The sequence below is a fragment of the Ochotona curzoniae genome, unplaced genomic scaffold (genome assembly GCF_017591425.1).
Source record: "Ochotona curzoniae isolate NIBS_2020 unplaced genomic scaffold, NIBS_Ocur_1.0 contig_3368, whole genome shotgun sequence".
NCBI lineage: Eukaryota > Metazoa > Chordata > Mammalia > Lagomorpha > Ochotonidae > Ochotona > Ochotona curzoniae.
In genome coordinates, this window is record NW_024465837.1 from 3,251,017 (window position 1) to 3,272,330 (window position 21,314).

Here is a 21,314-nt window from a genome sequence, read left to right on the forward strand (position 1 = left end):
GTTCTAGCTTCTGGTGTTGCTATTGGAATGTCTGATCCCTCTCTGACTACTGTTGCTCTCAGTGAAAAAAAACTTTTTCTTCCATGTTGAGGCATGTTTTCTATGTTACGAATGTAATGAAATTACAGAATGAAGTGTCTTGGTTTGAGATGGGGCTGTTGTTATTCCAGTATTATGCATAATGGATTCCTTAATTATGGCAGCTGAATGCTTTTTAATTCTTTTTATTTTTAAATTTTATTTTATGACCTAGTTTCATAGGCTCTGGGATTCCCCCAACCCCTCCCCAATCTCTTCCCCCATGATGCATTCCTCCACATTGTTGCAGTAGAACAGTTCATATCCAGTCATGATTCCTTCATTGCAAGCTTGTAACATGCATAGGGTCCAGCATCTTATTATCCAGATAAATTTAACAGTTTCTTGGGGAGACCATCTCTGGTCTGAAAGTGGAGCTGGCAGAATATCATCCCCTTCAATGAAAAGCCACAACAGAACATCAACAACAATTAACAACATTATGGAGTTAATTGACATGGTATTGAGTGACCAATATGTTAGAAAATGCAAGTTCTTAACCACATCCTGTGACTACTTCATTGACATTTCAATTTTAGTTTATACATGACTGGCTGCTATATACCTTAAAATGGTTATAGGGTACTATTCAGCTGTCTCGTGTCTATTTTCATTTTTATATTTAGCAGTTTATAGTTTTGAAGCATAATTTTGCTGAACTTGGCAGATTTTAGGCTAGTCCAAACCGGCTTATAACTCTAACAAGGCATATGTTAACAATTGAGGCACAGAACAGTTTTAGGAGGGGTGAGCAGAGAAATCTTCAATACCCCAGTGAGGAGTAACTATTCTTTGTGTCCTACCTAGTAAGGTATATGTGAGTCCAAGCTGACCATTTCCTGTCTGGTTCTAAGCTTTCCATATTGGTCTCTGTCTATCTGATCTATTTTTTTGGGGGGGTGATGGGGGCTCCGGCATGACCCTGATGGTGATTGCAGAAGAGGCTAGGGATCCAAATTTGGAACTAAGTAAGGACCAGAGAAAGCTCCTCTTCCGAGTCCTAAAGAAAGTTTACTGTTCTTCTGTTTCTGAGGACTGAAATTTTCTTAGCGTATTGATTTCTTTTTCTTTGTTTTTGGTTCTTTTCTTGTTTAAACTCTTAGTTTAATAGTCTGTTTTGTTTTGTTTTGTTTTGAAGGATTCATTTATTTACTTAAAAGAGAGAATTGCAGGAACATGAGAGAGAGGCTTTTCATCTACTGCTTCACTCCCCAAATGACTGCAAAGGCTGGAGTTTTGCTGGTCTGAAACCGGGAGCCAGGAGCTTCTCCTGGGTTTCACATGTAATCGTAGGAACCCACGAACTTGGGCCATCCCTCCCTGCTTTTCCAGGCACATGGGCAGGGAGTTGGATGAGTAGTTAGGCTGCTGGAACTCTAACTGGTATCAATATGGAATGGGGGCACCGCAGGTGGTGGCTTTATTCTCTATGCCACAGTACTGGTCCCATAGGTCCAGTATTCTTGTCTTCCTTCTGTTTGTTTCATTGTCTCATTTTTTGTTTTCCGAAGATTTCTTTAACTTTCTCTCAACCCTTTGACTGAGCCTACCTTCCTGATATTTTGCCTTTCCTTTCACTTGAAGGTCTTTTTTTTTTTTTGTTTGTCTTGAAGTTTTCTTCTACTTGCATGATATCATTTCTCTCAAGCTGCATTAATCATCTTGTCTTATTTGGGATTGTCTTAAGTCTCTGACAATCTTTGACCTTCATTCATGAGAGTAAGTTTTATGTTCCTTTCCTGTTGTCACAGTAACTGTTTACCAAATTTACTATGTAACACAACACAGATTTATATGATAGTTCTGTAACAGTTAAGCTGATCTTCCTGAACTGAAATTGAGGTGTTAGCAGGGTTATATTCATGTCTGGAGGCTTTAGAACAAAATCCCATTAAAATATTTATTTATTTTAAAGGGAGAGAATGAGTGAGAAAGAATGAGACATTTTTTATACAGTGGTTCATTCCCAAAATGGTTGCAGTCATCAGGGCTGTGCCAGGTTGAATCCAGGAGCCCTATCTGGATTTCCCATTTGGGGTGCATGCTGGGCCCTTATCTGCTTTCTTCACAGGTACATTGTTGGGGAGCTGGATCCGAAGCAGAGCATCCCAGGCTTGAACAAGCACTGCAGGGTGGGGTGCCCACATCATAGGCAGCCTACTTCATGTTTTTCTGGCCTTTTTCCAGCCTCTGTGGATCACATTTCTTCTCTCTCTGCCTCTTTTACATCTTCATAGCCAGCAGTGATGCATCTCTTGGATGATTCCTCTGTAATCACAGTTCTTTGATTTTAAGGACCCATGTTATTTCATTGGGCCCACCTGAGTAATCTGCAATGATTACCCATTCTAAGATCGTTAATCACATCTGCAAAATTGCCAGGGAAGGTAGCAGGATGGAGTTGTTGCTAGAACTTCTAGTGTCAGAATGTTCACATCTTGGTCCCGGCGCGGTGGCCAGTGGCGCAGTGGTTAAGGTCCTCGCCTTGCACGCCCGGGATCCCATATGGGCGCCGGTTCTAATCCCAGCGGCCCCGCTTCCTATCCAGCTCCCTGCCTGTGGCCCAGGAAAGCAGTCGAGGACGGCCCAAGACTTTGGGACCCTGCACCCGCATGGGAAGAGTCTCCTGGCTTCGGACCGGCATAGCCTGTTGCACTCAGACGGAAGATCTTCCTCTCTGTCTCTCCTCTCTGTATATCCACCTTTCCAATAAAAATAAAATAAATCTTTAAAAAAAAAAAGAATGTTCACATCTTTGCTCTTGATCATAGACTTCTTACCCATCCTGTGTCATGTGATGATCAAAATGAGTGGTGCATTTTTGATGTTGTATGTTGTAAAATTTGCGTTGTTTTTTAAAAGATCAATACTTGATATAATTAAGAGATTAGCCAGTGTCAGAGGTAACATATATAGCTTTTTTTTTTCCTATGCAGGTCTAATTAGCCCTCTTCATTCTGGGTATTCCTATGTGTTTAATATTTTTTTTTCCACTCAAACTGATAGTTTCTAGGCTTTGTTTCTCATATGATTTTTAGGTGATTGCTTAATCATTGACTGAAGTGTTGACACCAAAAACATACTTCACACATTTAAAGCATGTCAAACATAAAATATTAAATCACTTCCTTAAGTAGGCAGAAGTCATTTGATTATGCTTGTGTGAACAATGTGCCTGTTTTTACCTGGAGCCCTTTGAGCTCTTCCATTCTACTAAAACAGAAGGTCTTGTTATAAGTTTCAATAATTTTACTTGCTTTGTTTCACCCTTTTGCTTTTTCAAGTTGGATGCTAGTCCCAGATTTAAACGGATTAAGACTAAAAGAGCAAATATTAAAAAACCAGAAGGGGTTAGAATTATAAATGCTGTTGGAACCCATTTAAATACATTATCCTTGGGTAGCAAACTTAGATATTTGGACACTAGGACTTTGTGTCAGTGAATTAAACATTGGAATAATGATGTGGCAATGCCTTTTCCTATGTATCAGATTTTTTGTTCTACATTTTATTCACATTCACCTGATTTATTTGACATTGAAATAATTTTATTCATAAGGTATGTAGAATACCCTCCATTTAAGTACAGTCGATTGTTTTCATTTTCTGCTTCTTAATATTCTGTGTGAGTGGGAGCATAGCTGTCTTAAACTTTTGTTTCAGAAGTTTATATTTTGGATATTTCATTTATTGCTCTAAAGTGAAATTGTTAGCATTCTATTCTGTTAAATCCAGTGATTTAATGAGCATGGGTAGTCTGTGGAATGTCATGACCTTTTACAATTGAGAATAACAATGTTTTCCCCTGAAATTGTTTTATTAGTCAATCCAAGTTTTCATCAGTTGTTCCCAAACAGGGAAACAGTTTTGTTCTCAACATGGATACTGGAAAAAGAAAGCTCATTGATCATTTTTGTGCACTCTAGCCCTGGCAAATGCTGAAGGGAACAAAGCTGGTGCTGGTAAGGATATATTTTATGTATTGATAACAATCTCAGTAAAGAATGCTGCATACATGGGTTGAAACTTCAGCTTGCACAGAGGTGAAGTGAACATTTTTAAAAAAGAATGAAGGAACGTGGAGTGGGGCAAGCAGGGTTTAGTTGAGATAGGAAAGTGAAAATTTCTACAGTTTAGACAACATATATGTGGTTAGGCAGCCTGTGCCTGCTAGCTTGTAATTAGCAGGGGAAGGAGTCTGTCTTCCCACAGACTGAGAGACAGACACTCTGTCCTCAAGTGTTGTATAGAATAAACAGCACCGTTTTGTTTTTTGTTTTGCTGGCAGCCTTGAGGTTTTAGGCTGGCACTTTCTGAGTCAACTTAAGGATGTGGTCTTGAGTTGTTGCAAGCTTTGTTAATGGCGGGAAATTCATGCCTTTTTTTTTTTCTTAAGATTGAGTTATTTTTATTGGAAAGGCAGATTTGCAGATAGGAGGAGAGACAGAGAGGAAGATCTTCCCTCCAATGATTCATTCCCCAAGCAGCCACAATGGCCAGAGCTGTGCCAATCCAAAGCCAGGAGCCCAGATCCTCTTCTGGGTCTCCCACGTGGGTGCAGGGTCCCGAGTTTTGGGCTGTCCTCTGGCTTTTCCAGGCCACAAGCAGGGATCTGGATGGGAAGCAGGGCTTCTGGGATTAGAACCGGTGTCCATATGGAATCCTGGCACATTCAAAGACGAGGACTTTAGCCACTAGGCCACCACGCCGGGCCTAGTTCATGTCTTTTTAAAGCTAAGATTGAGGCTTGTTTGGGAAGCACAGAGGAGCCTGGCTGGGTGGCTGAGGAAAGAATCTCTGGTACCAGCTGAAGGGGCAGGTGGGTCTGAATATGCAGGCCCGAGCCCCCACCCCCTGCACCAACTGGAGCAGGTTCGTCGGAGGTCCGTGAGGACTCTTTTTTTTGGGAATTCGGTGTGGTTGGTGTGACATATGCCATTGGTGAGGCCTAAGCCACTGTGTGAACGCAGCCAGGGTACCTCTTGTTACACTCCCTGCCCTTTCACTCACATCTCCTGACTTTTTTCTGTCTTCTTGTCATGAAAATGACTGGATTTAGCAGTTGTGCTTTATTCCAGCATAGATGCTTTCCTGTTTATCTCTCGGTAGGTCCCCTATGCCCTTTGTTCTGATTGGGTTGTTTAGCAAATTTGGTGACTTTCTTTGAAACCACAATGTTTCCACTCACCAGGAAGCAATAAAAAGAATTCTAAATTCAAATAGTCCTGTATTCTGTTCTTGGCTTCACCATTTAACTTACCCTGTGATTCTGAGCAACCTCCTTGCAATCTGTGTGCTGTTTCCCCAGTTTGTAAAATGAGACTCTGATACTGATGTGTGGAGCAAAGATATGAAATGAAGTATGTGAAGGGTTTGGCACATAGTTTGTGCTGAATTTACATGCACAGTATAACTTCTCCCTTTCCTCTTGACAATAGTTGTTTGACAACACCAGTGCCAGCTCTTAGCCACCCAATCAAACTCAGAATATCTCATATTCTAAGCACACCAAGCAGAGTTTGGTTACCAATGACCTTGAAATTTTGACCACATGCACCAAGCTTTGCAGAGCAAATGTCTCCTTATTCCAGGCCTACTTTGCTCTTGGAAAAACTCTGTCTCGAGGCCCAATGTCCCTCTTAGGCAAGCCCACACACGTTAGAAATCTATGTCTTTTTGGCTAAGTTTTGTAGGAATTACTTATAAATGTAGCATGTTATTGACATTATGGTTAATTTTGACATTTAAAACAGGGAGGGGGAAAAGGTGAATCATGACTTCGTTATTAGTAATGCTTTTAAGAGTGTTAATACATGACTCCCAACTTATGGGAAGTTAGTTCCAAACACACAAGGGCATTTGACTGAAAGTTGAATGAGTTTCTGTTGGTTTACTGTCTTCAAGAGACTTTCAGAATGAATGGGCTAATTTATGTTTAAAATTAAAAAATAGAATTGACCCTGTTTTGGCCTATTTTGGTGGTGCGATCGAGCACACACTGTGCCATATGTATAGTGGACACAGGTGCAGTGGAGTTGCCCATGAAATTGGTACAACCCCATTCTGTTGAGTTTCTAAAGAGTTTACCTTTGTTCTGAATTTAAGCTGAATTCATTTTCCCTTAAATGTGTCATTCCATTATTATCCACTGCCTAAATTCGTTTAAAATAGGTATCTTGTGCTTTCTGAATTTAGCACGTAAATGTTTGATAGATTCATAAAACTATTGTATGATTCTAAAAATGAGGAAAAGATGATGAATTATTTTAACTGAGTTCTGCTGCTTTAATTAAATGTTTTCACCAAGAGGTTCCTTGTTTTTTTTATCTGGAAGGCAGACAGACCAAGCAAGGCATGTAGATACCTACACACACACACACACACACACACACACACACACACACACACACACACACACCTCTAATCAATTGATTCAATCCCCAGATACTCACCATGGCTGGAGCTAGACCAAGCTGAAGATGGGAGCTGGGACCTAGGTTTCCACTGCATTCTGGGTTTCCCATTGGGGTGAGAGAATCCCAATTACTTGAGCCATCATTGCTACCTACCTGAGTCTGATTCATGTGGAAGCTGGGGTCAGAAGCTGGGTCCTTAAACCAGGTGTTCTGATATGTGAGTTGGGTTTTGTAGCTGCTAGGCTAACTCCCCCTCCTCCATCTCACCCATCTCTTACATCAGCCACAGGCCCTCATTTTAACATGCTCTTAAACATAAGTATATTCGCCTGTATGGTAGATTATACCATGAACTTTAAAACATTGCTACACATGAAAAAGTCTGGAATAAAATACTGACTTCTGTTGCTTTATTTTTAAAGATTTGCTTATTCAGATCTTAGGTTCATTGGGTCAGAGAATCAAGCCCTGAGGCACTCTCCCAATGCTTTCCTGAATGCACTGGTAAGGAGCTGGGTCAGAAGTCAAGTAGCCGGGACTCAAACTAGTTCTCATATTGGATGCCATTGTTACAGCCTGCAACGTAACCTACTGAGTCACAGCATGACCCCTGGAATAAATTTGTTAAAGTATGAAAAGTGCTAGAAATTACTGATAACTCATTATCCCCTTTATAATACTATAAATGATTATTCACTATTTTCTGGTATTTATGATGTATGTATTAACAGTTCACATTGGTTCACTCTCTGCCTGTTCACATGGTTCCTCTCAATCCCCTCTCTTCCCCTTCCCCAGGCATCTAAGAGAGGCCTGGCAAGCACACACATGATGGTTCTACAAGCCAGGCAGAGCGCTCTTAAGACAATCTAGCTTTGCTACGGCCCTCGGACATCCGGCTCCCAGACTGTGAGAAGATATTTCATGTTGCTTTAGCAGACTGGTCTATAGTGCTTTGTTCTAGCAACCTGAGCTGACAACTGTCTAAAAATTTCAGCAGTGCTATTCAGTATACCTTGACACCAAACCTTCTTTTTACATGTTGTTATTTTCTGTCAGCTGTCTCTATTAAAACCATTCGAGACATTTTGGGTCTAGTGTGATAGCCTAGTGGCAAAAGTCCTTCCCTTGTACATGCCAGGATCCTATATCAGCACCGGTTCTAATCCCAGCAGCCCCACCTCCCACCCTGCTCCCTGTCTGTGGCCTGGGAAAGCAGTCGAGCACGTTCTCAGAGCATGGGGACCCTTCACCCACGTGGCAGACCTGGAAGAAACTTCTGACTCCTGGCTTCAGATTGGCTCAGCTCCAGCTGTTGTGGCCGCTTGGGGAGTGAATCAATGGGTGGAAGATCTTCCTCTCTGTCTCTGCTCCCCTCTGTATCTGACTTTGCAATAAAAAATAAATAAATCTTAAGAGAAAAATTTTTAAAAAACTTGAAACATTTAAAAAATGGAATTGTTTAATCATTTTTACTTAGACGTAAAATAATTAAAACCAAATAGCATTATTATTAGACCTATTTTTACTGGCTATTTAATCATGCAAGCTGTGAAGTTTTAAAGTAATACCATACATATGAAGTTACAGGTCAATTTATGGGAATTGTACCAATCCTGGTAAGTCCTGTGACCTCCCACCAGCATACAGCCCTCCAATCCAGAAATCAGTAGCTTGTTTATGTGTTCATCCCTTCTATTTCACATAAATTTCACCATTTGAAGCATTTTAATTCACAATTTTCACACATTTTGGATTCAGAACCCTTTTTATACTCTTAAAAATTAATGAGAACATTAAGGAGCTGTGTTTTGCCTGTACCTTTCCAAATTTATCATTAAAAATTAAAACTGAAGTTTTAAAATAGTAATTCATGTTTATAATATTTCAAAATAATCAGCTCATTTCACATTAAGACAATATATTTTTAGGAAACATTTAAGAAACAAAAAGTACCTAGAAGGGAGATGTTTTATGGTTTTACTAATCTCCAGTATCTGCCTCAGCATTCAGTGAGTTGCCATGTGTCATTTTGGGTTGAATATCTCAAGAAGTTACAGCTTCACACAGATACATGATTGACAAAGGAGTATATTAATAATGTTTAATATAATAATGGATAGTTTCCCTTGATTCTGTACTAAAAATTTACTGATGGCTCCATAAAAGTTAGTTGCAGGATGGAATCTGAAACCATGCTAATGAGCTCTTCAAGTTCTTTCACATAAAATCATTTGTACATTTTGCACTTAGAGTAGCTCTTTTATCGCTCCGTGATTTTGTAATAGCAGGTCTCGGTAGCTTTACATATTCGTTCACAGATTTATTGCCTTCTTCTCAATGTTAACTTATGTAGTTGTACAATATTAACGTATTTGATTGTACAATATTAAAATCATGCTTATTGATGTTCTCATTTCATCAGAAATCTTTTTTTTTTCCTCTAAAGATTTATTTGGTTTTATTGGAAAGTCAGATTTACAGAGAGAACAGACAAAAAGATCTTCTGGTTGCTGATTTATTCCCCAAGTGGCCGCAACAACCAGAGTTGAGCTGATCTGAAGCCAAGAGACAGGAGCCTCTTCTGGGTCTCCCATGTGGGTGCAGGGTCCCAAGGCTTTGGGCAGTCCTTGACTGCTTTCCTGGGCCACAAGCAGGGAGCTGGATGGGAAGTGAAGCAGCCAGGCCACCAACTATATGGGATCCTTGCACCCACATGGTGCAAGGGAAGGATTTAGCCACTATGCTATGGTGCCAGTACCATCAGAAGCCCTTAAGTTTACAGTAGTGGACACAGCTTTCCCAGAATTCCTGCTCCCACTTGAAAGCTGCAAGTTTGTTATTGGCAAGAAAATCTTCCAGCTTTTCTTGAATTGGCAGGTTTCCTTGTTTATTTTGGGAAAGCCTCTTCTTCAATACTCAAATCCAAATAACTCTAATTAGCAGTCAGTTGATCATTGTCATGTAAAAATTATGTTTACACCTACACAAAAGCACCTAGATCTGCTCTTAACTCATAACCGATTGCTTTTCTTTGGAACACTCACATATTTTGCACTTCTTATGTACCTCCCCTTTAACCAAACAAAATTTTTAAAAGATATGCATCGAAACAGTTGGTGGTTGATGTTTGATAAACCTAATCTTTTTTTTTTATGACTTTGTCAAAAAAATACTTAACTGAAACATTTTTTTTTTTAAAATCTGGATGGCAATGCAAAAATCATCCAGAATCCCTGTAGCAGTCTAGTGCCCTAGCCTGGATTCTTTTAAAGCACCAGCATTTTTTACCTACTAGTACCTTTGCACCATTAGTGCAAATATTAACACATAATCTACTTAAGTGAGTATTAAATAATTTTTCTTACCCATGGATTCCCCCAAAAGAGTCTAAGACCCCTCCAAGGGTCCATGAACTTTACTTTGAGAACAGCTGCCATGAGGGTAGAAAGTATCTCTTACATAGAAGGGATACTGTAAAAAAATTCAACTCCTCTTCACTGACCTGCTCTTTCTTTGGTAATTGGTGACTATTCATAGGACACTGAACTTTAAGTGTGTTGGGCTACCCTCTACTGTGTACACTGAATTCTGCTCCCAGCAGGAGGATTGTGTTTTTAGCAAGTATCAGTCATGCTATATACATATTTGTTCTCAAACCAATGGAGGCCATTTGCAGTAATACCCGTAATTACTCAGTTTTAATGATGTTATGTAAATAGGTGAAGTGAGTTTGAAAAGAAGAAAGTGTTTCTAAAACCAAATTAAATGCTGTGAAATTACTTACTGTATAAAACCTACTATAATGATATAGTATGGCGAGATTTATTAAAGATTAGAGAAGAACTTGCAGAAATATGGAGGGATTCTGTGTCTGTGATTTCTTCTTATATTGGAATGAAACTAAAGCTGGAAATTGTGATGATGTATTCTGTGTTCTTTGCTGGAAACTTCATCCATGAACACATATTTGAAGAACAAGTTTTGGCTCATCTTCAAAAGGCTGGACCTGTGTATATCTAGGTACGTTTTATGTCAAAACAAAACTCATCTGCTAATATATGTATTTTTTGTGAGCATACACTACTCCTGCTCTACCTGCTGTTAGAAAGAGCTAGGTAACCACTGGTCAGGATCGCATTCAGTAAGGTGGGATTACCCTGCTGATCAGGAGCTCGAGATAATTCCCTTTGGTTTTCATGGCTGCAATATATGATCCTTTCCTTTACTGTACTTGTATCTACGTCTGAGTCAGACTCTATTTGTAAGCACTTTAGATAACTGTTCAGAAATCCTGCTGCTCTTTATGGTCAGCTTTCATAAAGATATAGGGATGAACCTGAAGGGAGCATGAACTTTTTTTTTTATTGGTAAGGTAGTGTTCTGTCAAACCGAAAACCGCTTGAAATAAGCAAAAGATATTTTGAGGGCTTGGAAATTTTTTTTCACAAATTTGCATTATAATATTTCATCCATCCTAAACATCAAATATTCTGTTTTTATACATAAGCGCATTGGTGAGTCAGGTTGGCCAGGGTGTGCTGGCAGTCCCTTGATGTTAGTTGCTTTAGGACCAGGTATCCTTAGTAGATGCTTCATTACGTGTCAGGATAGCACTGCCTGTTAAAGTAGTGACTTGACGTCTGTTGCTCACCGGTGACCATGCCCCAGTAAGCAGTGTGTTCCCAACTCCTTGGCGTACATTATGAGTGTCTTTTTTACCCACTTAGAGATAGTTAAATTATTCATATCCTCATTGTTTGTAGCATATAGTGTGCTTATTGGTACAGTGGCCGCCTAGAGCAAGGCGGGTTTGTAAACCAATAGTTAAGGAACATAGTCTTTTTTAGCATCCAGCTAAACACTAATACCTATATAGCTAGCCAGACACTGATGTTTTTACTAAAAACAAAGGAGCATCTCCAAATTCCTCATTTCGTGATGATCATGCAATCTTTCTGAACATTGTGGCTTGATTTATAGTTTTTGTTGTTTTAAGATTTATTTATTTTGGGCCCAGCACAGTAGCCTAGTGGCTAACCTCCTTACCTTGTACACATCTGGATCCCACATGCACCCCAGTTCCTGTCCCAGCTGCTTCCACGTCTCTTCCACCTCCCTGCTTGTGACCTGGGAAAGTGGTGGAGGACGGTGCAAGGCCTTACGACCCTGCACCCACATGGGAGACCCGGAGGAAGCTCCTGGCTTCAGATGGAGTCAGCTCTGGCCATTGCGGTCACTTGAGGTGTAAAAACAGTGGATAGATCTCTTTTCTCTCTGTCTCTTCTCTCTGTAAATCTGCCTTTCCAATAAGAATTAACAAATCTTTTTTGTTTTTTGTTTTTTAAGACTTATTTATTTTGCTGGAAAGGCAGATTTACAGAAAGGAGAGGCAGAGAGAAAAATCTTCCATCTGCTGGTTCATTCCCCAAGCAGCCACAAAGGCCAGGGCTGAGCTGATCTGAAGCCAGGAGCTAGGAGCTTCTTCTAGTCTGCCACAGGAATGCAGGGTCCCAAGGCTTTCGGCCGTCCTCCACAGCTTTCCCAGGTCACAAGCAAGGAGCTGGATCAGAAGTGGAGCAGTTGGGACATGAACCAGTGCCCATATGGGATCCCAGTGCTTGAAGGGGGAGGATTAGCCAATCAAGCTATTGCACAAGGCCTTGATTTATACGTTTGTCCCTCTAGGTCTTCTCTTTCCAATTTTGGGGAGTCTACTATGTTCCACATGGTTTGCTAGGATTGGAAATCCAATAATTACTAGGACAGGAAAACTATCCGTGTTAGACTTAAATTCCAGTGAGGGGCACACACATACTCATGTGTGCACATATACATATTTACATGTATTTATTAAAGGTACAGAAAAACAAGGAAGGGAATAAAATTGTGTGTGTGTGTGTGTGTGTGTGTGTGTGTGTGTGTGTAAATCTGACAGTGTAACCAGGGAATGCCTCATCAGGACCACTTTTTTAATAATACACATTCTAGAAGAGATAAGTCTTCAGAGCATTTTAAGATATTCTTACCCTGAGGTTTGTGGGCTTGCGGAAAATACTGCATGATAATTGTTACTAACTGAAATCTAACGTATGAATGGAGATAACCAGCTGTAAGAGAATTGGAATAACTTGGTAACGTTATTGCAGATAGCTATCACAGGATTTTCCTGTCATATTACAGTTTGTATAGACATCTTAGAATTTACGCTCATCAACTTATAACCGATAACTACTGTTTCTGCTATTAAATATTATTCAATGTTTTAATAAAATGTATATAAGTCTTTTTAGATATAGATTGTTTCAAAATGATAGATATTCTTATATCCATATGTATGATGTCCTATGGATTTTACAACCTTTCCGGAAAGGCTGTCTTCACTAGGGTTGTTGGAAGGGATTAACGGCATAGAAATATTAAGCTTTAGCTTAATTCATATCTGAGGGGTTTCTTCCACCTCCCACAGGTTTGTCACAATCTTCATTTGTTTCCTTGTCTGAGAGATTACTCAAAGATATCCTGAACAGCTAAGATGGGTTTTCTAGATAGTTCCTTAGATTTGTGATTATGAAAGATCCTATTTCCTGTTTAAGGTAGGTTACATGCTTTTAAAATAGCTGAAGAATCTTATCTGGAGTTAAAATCAACTCCCACTCATTTACATCAGCCTTTTAGCACTCTCTGCTTTGTTGGCTATATAGTTCTTTCCTGTACTGATCAGCTGTAGGAAATAAGCTCTACTAGTAAGCCGTAATGGATTGAGGCTCTCCTGTAGAGTGGATGAATGAGCGCTTGTCGATTGATATTTCTAGATAATTCCTGTTCTGCCATTACAGGTACAGTGTTTTCGATCTCTTTTGAGTTTGTTCTGCCACTTTTTGTCAACAATGAAGAGCGCAGGTGGTGTTGTGGCACTGCACATTAAACTGCAATTTGAGATGTTGAGATCCCATGTCAGCCTTGCTTGAAGTCCTGCTGCTCCAGAATCATACCCAGCTTTTTGCAGAGGCCCAAATGCAAGACCTAAATTGGAGTTCTGGGCTCCTGGCTTCTGCCAGGTGGATGTCTGGGGAATGAACCAGGAGATGGAAGATCTCCATCTTCCCGTAACTCTGCCTGACAAGTAAATAAATAAAACTCAAAAATGAATCAATTTTCAAAAGCAAAACTTCTGGTACTGCCAAAAACCTGAAAAATGAAAGTGTTAATGCTGTGCCCAAGACATACTTTATGTCTAATGTGGAGGGAAGTGAGTTCTGCATCATTAAACTTCCATTGTGTTCTGAGAAATAGAGACTTAAGAAAGGTGACGAAAGCTACGGGCCTTGGCACACTCACTTACATGGTTTCTTCTTCTTTGCAGGTTGGTGAAAGACGCCCCTTGGGATGAAGTCCCCCTTGCTCACTCACTGGTTGGTTTTGCCACCGCTTATGACTTCTTGTACAGCTATCTAAGCAAGACACAAAAGGAGAAGTTTCTTGAAGTGATTGCCAATGCTTCGGGATATATGTATGAAACGTCCTACAGAAGAGGGTGGGGATTTCAGTACCTGCATAACCATCAGCCCACCAACTGCATGGCTTTGCTCACAGGAAGCTTAGTTCTCATGAATCAAGGTGCGTGTGAGTACAGCAGGGAGCTGCCTGAGCTGGCTTGTGTCAGAGTCACCATGCTGTAAATGAAGCATTTTGACAACTGTTCTTAGGTTCATGTTTATATCTGGACCTTCGGACAGCCCGTGAATGAGGCAATATCTACGGCTTCTCTTTGTTAGTTTAGGAACATCTACCTCGTTTCTACTAGTTCTTTTAGCCTGCAGATTACAGCCTTTGTCGTAGGCCATATCCTCTTAGCGTGGAGTCAATGACGAATACTTATTTTCCCAGAGAATTCTGAAAATGAATTGAGCCAAACTGAAACAAACTGAGTTTTTAAAAGCTAAACAGGTAGTTTGCTGCTTTTTTCTTAAGATTTATTTATTATTATTGGAAAGGTAGATGTACAGAGAGGAGGAGAGACAGAGAGGAAGATCCTCCATCTGATGATTCACTCTCTAAGTGGCTGCAACAGCCGGCAATGCGCTGATCTGAAGCCAGGAGCCAGGAACTTCTTTCCAGGTCTCTCACATGGGTGCAGGGTCCCAGTGCTCCGGGCTGTACTTGACTGCTTTCCCAGGCCACCCAGGCCACCAAGAGGGAGCTGGATGGGAACTGGAGCTACCGGGATTAGAACTGGCGCCATATGGGATCCCGGCGCGTTCAAGGCGAGGACCTTAACCATGACACTATGCGCCAGGCTCGGTAGTTTGCTTCTTAAAGTGAATATTCTTAGCACACAGATATGAATCATATTAGAAGTCCTTTTTTTTTCTTAAAGACTTAAGCAATTTGGATCATTTATACCAAAACTGAAATGAAAGTGTAGAATATATAGCTACTTTTCTTTAACATATTGCATAATTACCAGTGTTGCATTTTTTTTCTTCTTGCACTCCTGACTTAATTACAATGCATGTGGAAATCTGTAAGTAACTTAGTAAGATGTATTGAACAAAACTCTAAGATCATAGTGAAATATTAGACTGTTATGTAAATCTAAAGGAGTTTAGCTCTTGATTGCATTCCTCATGAAAACTAACGTAAAACAGCGGTATGTAGACTGTCCAGCATCATCGTTTATGCAAATTTTATCGTTTATGCCATCAACTTATTTTTTGAAGGGTTTATTTCATTTTTTTATTGTAAAGTCAGATTTAAAGAGTGAAGGAGAGACAGAGAAAGATCTTCAGTCCACTGATTCACTTACCAAGTGGTCACAACGGCCAGAGCTGAGCTGATCTGAAGCTAAGATCCAATAGCTTCTTCTGGGTCTTCCACCTGGATGCAGGGTCCCAAGGCTTTGGGCTATCCTCTACAGCTTTCCCAGGCCACAGGCAGGGAGTTCAGTGGGAAGTGGAGCAGCTGGGGTACAAACTGACACCTACATGGGATCCTGGTGGACAAGGCAAGGGTTTAGCCATTAGGCTATCATACTGGGCCCAGCTATTTGAAAAGCAGTTATACACACACACACACACACACACACACACACACACACACACACACGTCTTCTATCCACAGATTCATCCCTATATGGCCTTAATGGCCAGAGCTGGGCTGGTCTGAAGTCAGGAGTCAGAAGCTTCTTGGTCTCTCACATGGATGCAGATATGAAAGGACTCAGGCCGTCTTCCACTGCTCTCCCTGGCTTGTTCACAGGGAGCTGGGTTGGAAATGGATCAGCTGAGTCTCGAACCGGCACCTATATGGGATGCCAGCACCATGGAGAATGACTTCACCAGCTATGTCTCAGCAGCAGCTTTCCCCTCCTCATTACTTTTAATTGAGTCTTAGAGGAGGAGAAACACTTCAATTCATCATAGGACATATGCTAGTCCTTTTCCATATTTTAGTTTAGACATCAGCTGTTGGTAATGCAAAAAGTTTATGGAAAATAGAATTGAAAGATAATTTTGATAAAAACAAATGGAAATCTTTGCACAATTTTTTTCATGGTGTGCAATTTCTGTGTACTTTGTGGACACCCTTTACAAAAAATATGGCCAGCTTCAAAGTTCAGTATCTTTTTCTTTTTTTACTGCCTCAGAATAGAAATTGAATTTATAATAATTTAAGGAAAGATTAATGTGGAGAGTGAATTTTCATCATGATTCCCCTCATACTCTGTTCTCCAAGACATGGCCAGGTGTAGTAGGCTAAGCTTCTGGCTGCTCCACTTCCAATCCATCTCTTGCTAATGGCCTAAGAAAGCAACAGAAGACGGCTCAAATTCTTGGGCTCCTGTATCCACTTGGGAGACCTGGAAAAAGCTCAGATCGGCCCAGTTCTCACTGTTGTCGCCATTTGAGGGAATGAAGAAGCGAATCGAAGATCTCTGTCTCTCATTCTTTCTGTAACTCTTTATTTCAAATAAAAATACATATTTTTAAAACATTTTAGAATTAAGTGCAGAGTAAAAATGGAAATAAAATGGGAACCCATTATTAGCTCATTATTAACCTTTATAAACCCAATGTTCAAGAAAAGATATCATAAGTGAGCCAAATCTCAAGCTGGGACAAAAGATTTTAGTTTAGAATTTGTTTTATTTTTATAGTTCTTTAAGGACTAGAATAGAGTTTGTTTCTTTATTCATTGTTGGAATTATTATGTCCTACATAATAAACAAGCACCAAAAATACTGATTTGGATTTGATCAGAATATATGATTCTTTTTTAATGCACGTTTTCTGCACATTTAATTCTTTTTTTTTTTAAGATTTATTTTTATTATTTTTTCATTGGAAAGGCGGATATACAGAGAGGAGAGACAGAGAGGAAGATCTTCCATGTGATGACTCACTTCCCAAGTGAGCGCAACGGCCGATACTATGCCGATCCGAAGCCAGGAGCCTCTTCTGGGTCTCCCACACAGGTGTAGGGTCCCAAAGCTTTGGGCCGTCCTCGACTGCTTTCCTGGGCCACAGGCAGGGAGCTGGAAGGGAAGCGGGGCTGCCAGGATTAGAACCGGCGCCCATATGGGATCCCGGGCGTGCAAGGCGAGGACCTTTAACCACTTGCGCCACCGTGCCGGGCCCTGCACATTTAATTCTTAATGGAAGTTTTGTTGGCCCTAATATATACCTTTCTGCAGCCTCTATATAAAAAATAAGCACATTGATAAGAATATTGGAAAGAAAGAGACCGAAATCTATAATCCCACACATCTTAGTTAATAGTCTTAGATTGTGGCTGTCTCATTAACCTCACTTGAACTTCAGGAGATAGCTTTGCCTGAATTACTTCAGTAATTTCATTTTTGTCATGCTATCCTTGTGCATGCTGAGCAATGTAACTTGGGCTTCCGTGATAACTTTCATTAGACACAAAAATTTTAAAAGTAGGAGAATTTGTGTTTTTCCCTCTTCTCTCCAACTCCACACTTGATGTTCAGGAACCACTAAGATCACATGGACAGCGTTTAAAATTAGTTGGAAAGAGTTTAAATCATTACACAGTAGCTATACAAGTTGTTTCCCTTATCTGAATGCCTGAAATTAGATATATTTCAGTTTTCAGTTTTACAGGTTTTAAGGTGTTTGTTTAAATTTCACTGGTGAAGCAAGCCTAATCTAAAATCCAAAACTCTGCAATGTTCCAGAATCTGGAATATTTTTGTACACCAGAGCTTTTGCATTAGGAATGATTAATCTGTAATGGAGTCAGAGATTGACATGAAAGGTGTCTTGAAGTGATTTATGATTGAATATCAAATGAGTATGTTACACTGAAATTCAAGAGAAGAGTGTTGTTTACATGAGTTTGGGAAGGTTCATGGAACTTTAAACAATGGATAATAATTTAGATAAGAGGTCATAACTTCAGTTAGCAAAATATCAAGCTTCACATGGATAAAGGTTTGCAATGCACAAAGTATTTTGGTAAACATCGCTGCATATTGACAGAGGCCTGCAGTTTGCAGAGCATTTTTGCAGACATTGCTCATGATCTCCTGAGAAAGAGAGAACAAATAAGGAAAAGCAGGTATATATACAGGGAGCATTGGCCTGATTTGGGGCATTTATCACGTTGGTGTCTTGATGGAAGTGGAGAACACCGACAGAGAAAAGATGAAGATGACTAGAATTTTAAACTTGAATGATACAAAATGTGAACAAAATCATCCAGTGTGTCAGGTATGCAACGGAGTGGCAGAAATAGCCGGGGAACAGTTTAAACATCACTTTTGCCCAGCCATGCCCGAGAACGGTGCTGCCCCATGAGATGGGAGCCAGTACTTAGCCTGTGACTAAGCACAGATCCCGAGCTGTTGCTCCTTGGGTCTCTGGGTACCCGGCTCCAAGCACATTTACTAGGCAGTGCTGCACTAAGCAGCAATGAGGATAAACACATGGATGACAGTGAAGCAGTAAGGCTCCATCCACATTAGGAGTTAGTGATTTATTTTTATACTCGATTGTTTATTTTAAAAAGGGACAAATAGAAAACCCAAACCTTGAACCTAAAGACCTAGAGATCAAATTTCTGTTCATTTTAGTCATTTGGCAGAGTCTGGAACAATCAAGCTTTTCTGTAATTTGGGGGTAAGAATGCGTAATTGAGTTATTGAAGGGATTAAGTAGGATTCTGTTCAGTGCTGTGTAAATTATTTTAATAGAAATATGAAAGGTTGTTATTGTTACCTAAACAAAGGAATTCTAGAAATTTAGTAAGTCAAAAAGATTTTGTAAAACACTTTAGACTTTTAATTTTGAGTAGGGAAGTTGAAACATTTGCTAGGCTGAACAACTATGTGGACAAAATAATGTAAATACTTTTGACAGATTCAGGACTCTTAATTGAGTTTCATCACCATGAGGTTCCCATTTGGAAGGTTTCTGAGTCTGCTATGCTGCCTTTCCAGATTGCGTGGAAAGCAAAGCACATAGAGAATGACCGGTTGTCTTCTAATGATCATGCAGCTGAAGAGTGTCCATTTAGCATTTATACTACTTGTGTCTTATTTGTGAAACCTGTGAAGTAATGATGTAAAATTTTGCAACATTATAAAGTCAAAAAAAGGTTTTTCAAGCACTGTAGTTTTGGAAAAATAGGATCCGAGTACGAAAATATTTTCTTTGTTTTCAAATTTACTACTTTTCCTTCCTGTTTTGTGGGGAGGGAGGTTAAGGGGTCTTGATCCATCCCACTCTGATCAACTATGTTAATATCATCTAAAAGAAAAGAAAATATTTTCTTGCAGACTAATAATAATCTGCAGCTTGTGATCTTATAAATGATTGTAGCTTTAGTTTATTAAATATTGAAAAATAACAAATACAGGTTTAATTTACATTTAATCAATAAATGACCTATGTTCAGGAACTTCTTAATTTTATATCATAGGCATATCAAACACCTATTTAACAAGATGTTATTTATAATATTGATAGGTGAGTTTTGCAAAATACAATTTGTAATGCAACTGTTCAGAGAGTTTTACTCGTTGTATTTTTGCCTATGCCTTGTTCTGGCCTTTTTTAGTCATTGCTTTTACATGTTTTCATCCTTCAGGGTATCTTCAAGAAGCCTACTTATGGACCAAACAAGTTCTGACCATCATGGAAAAATCTCTGGTTTTACTGCGAGAGGTGACAGACGGCTCTCTCTATGAAGGAGTTGCATATGGCAGCTACACCACTAGATCACTCTTTCAATATATGTTTCTTGTTCAGAGGCACTTTGATATCAACCACTTTGGCCATCCATGGCTTAAGCAACACTTTGCTTTTATGTATAGAACCATCTTACCAGGTATAGCGAAAAGTGAGCAGTGGGAAAATATTCAACTATTGTAATGTCTGTCTTCTGATTATGAAGTTAGCTAGAGGGCCAGGCATGGTAGCCTAGTGGCTGAAGTCCTTGCTTTGCATGTGCTGGGATCCCATATAGGAACCAGTTCTAATCCCAGCGGCCTCACTTCCCATCCAGCTCACTGCTTGTGACCTGGAAAAGCGTTGGGACCCTGCAAGCACATGGGAGACCCAGAGGAGGCTCCTGCCTTTGGATCAGCTCAGCTCTGCCCATTGCAGCCATTTGGGGAGTGAATCAGCAAACAGAAGACCTTCAGTTCTGTCTCTCCTCCTCTCTGAATTCCCAATAAAATAAAAAATAAAATCTTTTTTTTCTTTAAAGAAAAGAAATAAGCTAGAGTAGGAAAAGAAGTCAATCCTGTGATATTTATAGTATTGATTAAGGAATTCTTTTTAATTTAAGTATTTTATGTATTCATTTACTTATTGAAAGGTGGAGAGACAGACAGAGGTCTTTAGTCTTCTGGTTAATTCCCCAGGTGCTACAAAAGCTGGGACTGAGCCAAGCCAAAGTCAGCACCCAGGAGCTGCACTGCCTCTTCTACATGGGTTATAGAGCCCCAAGTACAGGCACGTCAGCGGGAAGCTCTCACAGAAGCACAACAGAGAGCCCTTTGAGATGGGCTGCTGCTGTCTCAAGTGGCAACTTAGCATACCACACCACTGTATTGTTCCCAGCATGTTTGTGTTTAGAAATCCAGAAAGCCTTTATTATCCACAGCCAGGTAAGAAATTCAAAGATAAATTCAATCCTTCTACATTGAGAGAACTCACAGATTTGAAATGTGATTTGTGTAGTAGCACATTTTAAAATAAGTAAAATTTACTTTGAAGAGAATTTACTAAGCTATAGGGGAGCAAAAACATTAGCTTATGCATATATGGTTATGGTGACATTTGAGAAGAGATTCTGTGTTTAGCCTATGTCAATCTCAGCTACATCTCCGTGTTTATCCCCTGTCTGTTGGTATACTAGTAATGGCTATTCTAATTCAGCCGAAAGTTTTGTGCCCTTCTTTTTCAAAAACAACCGGAGCATATCCAGTCTTACCTACGTTTCTAATAATGATGCCCTGATATTATGATACTTGCAATTTTTTTCTTTTAACTTCCCCCAGCACATAATATCAAAACTTTCCCTGGAAATTAAGATTTCTTCCAATTTTCCCTTAAATTTTCCCTTTTCAGTTTTTGCCCTGAACTTTATGTAAAGTCTAACTTCAACTTTGTTGGAACACAAAATGCAACAGCTAATATTTTTATCTTGGCCTAGAATTCAGGTTGAGATATGAGAGAGCTAGTGCTCATTCCAAGTTTAGGAACTCACTGTACACAGAAGCTTATACCATGCCTGAAAATAAATATGCTTGTGTATATCATACATACTGAGAAATGAGGAAGGTGG

The 21,314-nt window shown here is 39.7% G+C and overlaps 1 protein-coding gene across 5 annotated transcripts in view; it reads left to right on the top strand.

The window, feature by feature from the left end:
* Positions 1–21,314, top strand: part of DSE (dermatan sulfate epimerase) — a 67,035-nt gene that overhangs the window by 39,350 nt on the left and 6,371 nt on the right. For all 5 annotated transcript variants that reach the window (XM_040979979.1, XM_040979977.1, XM_040979978.1 and 2 more), the window contains 2 exons: positions 13,861–14,114; positions 19,611–19,850. In XM_040979979.1, coding sequence (XP_040835913.1) covers positions 13,861–14,114; positions 19,611–19,850 — 494 coding nt within the window. The remainder of the gene's footprint in view (positions 1–13,860; positions 14,115–19,610; positions 19,851–21,314) is intronic.